The sequence below is a fragment of the Octopus bimaculoides genome, chromosome 13, assembly GCF_001194135.2.
Source record: "Octopus bimaculoides isolate UCB-OBI-ISO-001 chromosome 13, ASM119413v2, whole genome shotgun sequence".
NCBI classification, from domain to species: domain Eukaryota; kingdom Metazoa; phylum Mollusca; class Cephalopoda; order Octopoda; family Octopodidae; genus Octopus; species Octopus bimaculoides.
Genome location: NC_068993.1, coordinates 44,442,230 through 44,449,045, shown reverse-complemented (window position 1 = coordinate 44,449,045; position 6,816 = coordinate 44,442,230). Strand labels below are relative to the sequence as shown.

The 6,816-nt window shown below is 35.4% G+C and overlaps 1 protein-coding gene across 6 annotated transcripts in view; it reads right to left on the bottom strand.

Annotated features, from left to right (window-relative positions):
* LOC106880554 (uncharacterized) overlaps positions 1 to 6,816 on the bottom strand; it is a 92,302-nt gene that overhangs the window by 44,325 nt on the left and 41,161 nt on the right. For all 6 annotated transcript variants that reach the window (XM_052972451.1, XM_014930565.2, XM_052972449.1 and 3 more), the window contains exons 5-6: positions 4,246 to 4,377; positions 1,583 to 1,751 (exon numbers count right to left, since the gene is read on the bottom strand). In XM_052972451.1, the coding sequence (XP_052828411.1) occupies positions 1,583 to 1,751; positions 4,246 to 4,377 (301 nt within the window). The remainder of the gene's footprint in view (positions 1 to 1,582; positions 1,752 to 4,245; positions 4,378 to 6,816) is intronic.

Below are 6,816 nucleotides of genomic sequence, written 5' to 3'. Positions count from 1 at the left end.
GTCACCTGTGACTAAAATGTTCTGTTGTGTAACTGAAAGACACAACAGTCAAAATGAATCCAGAGATATATATGTCATAACCCTAAACATCTGTTTGTTATTTAATTATTTTGTATCCTCTCTCTCTCTCTCTCTCGTCCCCTCTCTCTCCTCTCCTCTCTTTCCTTCCCCTCTCTCTTTCTCCCTCCTTCAATTAAAATACACCTGACACTATGTGAAACCTTTATCAAATATCTGCAATATGCATAAGGCTGACTGGATATTGTTAGTTTCCAAAATGTTAAATGAATGAAAGTACATTTCCTTCTTTTGTGGTTGGGATGTTTTTGTTGTGAATGAAACTGAATTCATCATCACGGCAAGAAAGACCAAATGGAATAAGTACTGGGTTAAAAAAAAAAAAAAAGAAAAAAAGAGCTGGGGTTGATTTGCTTAACTAAAGGTTTAAAGTCAGAGTCCTAGCAGGCTGCAGTTCAATGACTGAAACAAGTATAAAGACAACAGATAGTAGACATGTTTAAACAGAAACAACAGTTGCCCTACTATGTTTGGAATGACACAGACATCCACTTTTCTCTAACATAGACACACACACACACACACACACACACACACACACACACACACACACACACATACACACACGTCCCCTCCAATCTGAATACATGTTGCCCAATATGGAAGCTGTTATGTGGTTTTTCAACTTTCTAGAAGTAGCTGTCAGATCACCCTCAGATGAAACTCTACACACTTAGAAGGGATGGACACATTTCAAAATTTAGAGCTGGATGCACAAAATGATGGAATAGTCACTACCATTCATTCATTTTCTTTGCTCACTATTCCTGGAAGAATCATAGCAGTAGAGTTCTCTGACACTTCTATAGAGTCCTATCAGAAGCAACCGTCATTACACCTCCTGGCTGGATTCCTAATTGTGATCAACTTAGATTATAGATATTATGCAATTATCTCCCTCTAGGTCTCCTGGTGGTTGGCTTGGCTCAAAGAATCTGTCATGAAATCCTTTCCAGTGCAAGATTCTAATCATATATCTATAATACTTCTCTCAAGGCAGAGAAGTAGTGACTTGACCAAGAAATACAAGCTGATCTCTGAGCTATACTCTGTTGAGCAATATTGCATATACATTTAAATGCATGCATGCACACACACACACACACACACGCACAATTTCCATACAATTTACCAGTTTATACAACTTAGCATGTCTGGCAAGACATTCGATAGGAAAATCTATTCATTCATCCATCGTCCATCCATCCATTTTTTCCTGTCCACTATTTCTGAGAAAGTCGTTGGGCTGGAGTCTTCAGGTACATCCTCCATAGGGTTCTATCAGGAGCAATTGTCATTCCACTTTCTGGCTGGATTCTCATGCATGACCAACGACAGGATTCTTTCCTGTGACGCTCTGATCACATGTCAACTACGGCAAAGAACAGAAACATCCACTCTTTCTCACATCCCCTATCTCCAAGACACACTCACACACGCACACACATGTAAGTTACATAAAATCTTAATATTTTTTTTATAGTTATTTCTTTATGTTACCTACCTTACGGTAGAAAAACAATCCTGAAGATGTTTTAGGTTGATGGTATTCAAGGTGACTTCCAAAAGGGATGGAGTAAATAACATTCGAGTAATTTGATTATTTTTAAGGAATTTGCACAGTTGAATCGGGTCATAGATAACATTGTCGGGGATTATATACATTGGAATACCTGACAAAAGATGAGAAAAGGGATTAGAAAGGGTCAGAAAAAGGAATTTATAGGAATCTTTAACTTTCTTTTTCTTTTCTATATTTTTGTGTTTCTACTGAGAGGTGTTACTATTATTATTATGGAGAGCTGGGCAAATCGTTAGCATGCCAGGCAAAATGCTTAGCGTTATTTCATCTGTCTTCATGTTCTGAGTTCAAATTCTGCTGTGGTTGATTTTGCCTTTCATCCTTTCAAGGTTGATAAACTAAGCACCAGTTAAATACTGGGGTCAATGTAATTGACTAGTCCTGTTCCCCCAAAATTTCAGGCCTTGTGCCTATTCTAGATTATTATTATTATTATTATTATTATTATTATTATTATTATTATTATTATTAAGACGGTGAGCTGGCAAAATTGTTAGCATGCTGGGCAAAATGCTTAGCGGCATTTTGTCGATCTTTATATTCTGAGTTCAATTTTCGCTGAGGTTGACTTTGCCTTTCATCCCTTTGGGGTCGATAAATTAAGTACCAATGGAACACTGGGGTTGATGTAATCGACTATTCCTTTTCCCTCAAAATTTCAGGCCTTGTGCCTTTAGTAGAAAGGATTATTATTATTGTTGTTGTTGTTATTATTATTAAGACATGCTTCCAATTAACCAGTGTCAATAAAGTACAGTACCAGTCAAATATTGGGATTAATTTAATTAACCAGCCCCCTACTCCACTTAACTTCACCTTTCATCTCTTCAGGTTTGGTTAAATAAAGTATTGGTGAAGTACTGGTCTCACAGGTATCGACTAACCTGCTCCTTTCAAAATTGCTGGCTTTGTGTCTAGATGTGAAACCATTAAGGATGGGTGATTATCAAAATTGATTAGAACTTTTAAAAAATGCATTATGGCATTTGCTATGACTTTTTGAGTTCTGAGTTTTAAATCTACTGAGGTAAAGTTTAATGATATGTGGTAAAAAAATTGTGTGAAGTCTCTATGGATACATAAGTTCTAATGACTCCTCACAAACACCACTGAACAATTCTGAAGTTGTGCCCTGTAATAGTTACAAAAAAAGGATTTTATGATTGCTGACTCTGGGTCTAAAGCTCAGTTGTTACACTTTACATATGTGGAAGTAAGCATTATTGAAGAGGTTTCTGTCCAGAAGAGCTTGAGAAACTGACAGGAAAGAAATAGCTCTGATAGCAACAACAACAACAGGCTACTATTCTGAGATTATCACCTGTTGTCACCTCAGAAATAGAAGAGGAGATTGTTTCCTCCTTGATTCCAAGAGGTAACTAGGAAGTTTGAGTACAAAGAAACTTAGTAGTGCCACCCCATTATGTAATGCTGAAGATGAAATGGAAACTGGAGAAAGGTGCCAAACTGTTGAGAATATCAAGGATATATATAAAAGAAAGAATATTGAAACAAATAGAGAAAAAAATAGGGGCCTAAGCAGAAGGCATGCAAAACCTGTGGTCTTCTCAATCAGGGCTGACCTGAAACTAAACAACAACTATAATAACTATCTTTGGCTATCTTAAGCCCATTACAGTATAGTCTATCCACCTTGGGTTAGTTTCCATTGACATATGTTTCAATCTGTGAGTTGGAACAAATCAAATAAACAAAATGAAAACCAGTGTTTACAAAGACTTCATTATTTTTTATTTAATGTGGGATATGTTAGAATATGTTATTTATTTAATGTGCAATATATTGGGATATATTATGGCTGTCTGCTGTAACACAGTCAGTCTTAAGTCTTTTAAATTTCCTTTATTGATTAATTCATGGAGACAAAGGAATGCATTGGTAGTAATGTCAATAAAAGATTAAGAGCTCTTTTAGTAAAATGCCAATAAATCAATAAAGTTAACAACAACAACAACGACAATAATCCTTTCTATAATAGGCACAAAGCCTGAAATTTTGTGGGAAGGGGCTAGTTGATTACATTGACCTCACAGCTCAATTGGTACTTATTTTTATCAACCCTTAAAGGGATGAAAAGCAAAGTCGACCTCAGCAGAATTTGAACTCAGAACACGAAGACGGATGAAATACTGCTAAACATTTCACCTGGCATGCCAGTTTACCATGGTGTCAAGGCCCTTTATGTACAGTGCAAAAATATGTTGCAGAAATAGTGTTATAAAATACATGGTAATGTACATATATATATATAACCAGCTAGAAACAGTTACCATATCCCAATCAAATCATCCTTTGCTGTTTTAAAAATGGAATAAAACATTGCATTTGATAATCTGAAAAGATTGGATTGTCACAGCTGTAAAATCTTTGATAATAGGTTTGTTCTGTTTAGGGCTGACTTGGGGATAAACAAGTTATATCTAATAGACCAGTTTCCCAAATAATGGATAAGAATTTTATAGTTCAGTTATCGAATCATTATGGGAACAAGGGTTCAGTATTGGCCAGACCTGTAGACCTGTTGGGGTTTGTTAAAGGATTAATGTGAACTCAGACATACATACCTTTTAAAAGTGGACGCAGCATTTCCCAGATGAAGAAAACATTACATGCTTCTTTGTCATCTGGTTTGTAAGGAAATTCTTTATGGCGCCATGTATATGAGAGCACAGCTCCTCTGTGTGGACATTTTATTCCTAGAAGGAAAATGAGTATGACAATAATAAAAATAATGGTTTCAAGTTTTGGCACAAAAGCAGAATTTTTATAAGGGGAGGGGGGAAAGTCAATTACTTGGATCCCAGTATTTGACTGAAACTTTATTTTATTGGCCCTGAACAGACAGTGAACATGGCCTGAACATATTGCGTACATACAAGTGTGGACTTTTAATGTAGATTCAAGATGACTTGTTTCAAACAAATAGTTTAAAATATGTTATAATTTAAATATTTATTCAAAATTTTACATTTAATACTTATTCTATATTTGGATGTGTGGTTAAGAAGTTTGCTTTCCAGCTACATGATTTGGGTTCAGTCCCACCATGTGTAATATAGGCAAGTGTCTTTTACTATAGCCCCTGGCTGGCCAAAGCCTTCTGAGCAAATCTAGAAAGTGGAAACTGAAAGAAGCCTGTCATATATCATCATCATTACCACTTAATGTTCATTTTTCCATGCTTTGGATGGTTTAATAAGATCTGATGACCAAGAGGTCAAGCCCCAATGTCTCCTTTGGTATGGCTGGATGCCCTCCATAACTCCAACCATTTTATAGAATGTATCAGGTGTTTATAAATGATACCAGCACCAGTGATCACCAAGTAGCTCACAATGTATCTCCCCCCTCTCTCCCTCTCTCTCTCTCTATATATATATATATATATATCTATCTATCTATCTATCTATCTATCTATCTATCTATATATATATATATATATATATATATATATATATATATATATATGTATGTATGTATGTATGTGTATGTATATATATGTATGTATTATGTATACATATATATATATATATTTATTTATATATACACACATGTGACCATCGTCCATCTTTCTTTTCTTTCAGGAATGTCCTAAGGACTGGACGTATTCTATCTCTCTCTTCTATCTTTTCTCTTTTCAAAGAAAATATTTCTCCAGCATCCACTATTTTACCCTCGTTCTGTCCTGTTTTTGTTCCCAACTTTGACCGTCCATAAATCCAAAATTTTATTTTGGTATTTATGGGAGTAACTATCTTCAAAGACTTATATTATTCTTCAATGCTCGAAATGAGGAGTAGAGTGACAGCTGACGACTGATGAAGGGTCGTTCTTTGTGTTACTTGTCTTGTTTTCCATTTGTTTCTCTTGTTATCTTCATATATATATATATATATATATATATATATATACATACATACATACATGCTTACAAACTGGCCTATTGGCCCCTGTGATACAAATCATGTAAGTTCTGAAGAAGAACTTCCTGCAAATCTCTGCATCCCACCTTGTTGGGATCACAACTTGCTTGCCAGCCATTGTTTTGACATAACTCCAATAGCTCAACAAATTTCTTTCACTAGCTTTCATTCAATATTTTGACTTGGAGATTCATCTCTTAAGAGACCTTCTCTTCGAAGCCCAGAATTTGATCCACTGACATCATTCTGTATGTACATGTACATTTGTGTATAAATACAAGACGTGAGTAATGCACTTAAACTTTGCTTTATCTCCTTGATATAACAATAACCCAATTGCTCAAGTGGTTAGATGTAGTTCAATGTAATGACACATTTAATAGTAATGTCCTGCTGTGTAAACAAACTGAAAATGAAAGTACAATGATACAGAGATGAAGACAAAACTTCGTAGAACAAAATTAAAAGCTTTTATAGATGCAGGCATGACTGTGTGGTAAAGAAGTTAGCTGGCCAACCACATGGCTTTGGGTTCAGTTCCACTGTATAACATGTTGGGCACATGTCTTCTATTGCAGCTCTGGGCTGTCCAAAGCCTTGTGAATTGATTTGACTGACAGAAACTAAGAGAAATCTATTGTGTATATATATGGGAGAATGTACGAAAAAAAAACAACAGACGAGGACAGGTGGTATAAACAACAAAAGGATGTATTAGTTTGATGCTCAGGAATACAGAAAGTCTTTAACGTTTCAAGCTACGCTCTTCAACAGAAAGAATACGGAGAAAACAAGGAGAAAAACACGGAGAAAAAAAATTGAATGGTGTTTGGTCAGCGATTAATCATGGCATCTGCGGACTAGCCCCAGGAGACATCGTTTCCAGCTGGGTATACAACACAATCTGTGTCCTTATATTTTCAAACAAGGGAATCTAGCACCCTGTGCCGTATAGCCAGCTGGAGATGATGTCTCCTGGGGCTAAATTACAGCAACATTCGTCCTAAACCATGACTGCCATGTTATGTTGGCAAAAATCTTTACTCCAAAGAACTGTTGCTGAATATCTCTCGTTGTGAGATTTAAAAATAGTAATTTTTTAACTTTGCATTCCACATATTAAAATAACTTATGAATGAGAAATAATATATATATTTTTGTATTTATATGTAGTAATTAATATTAATAGTTTTAACCTTTAATTACAAAAAT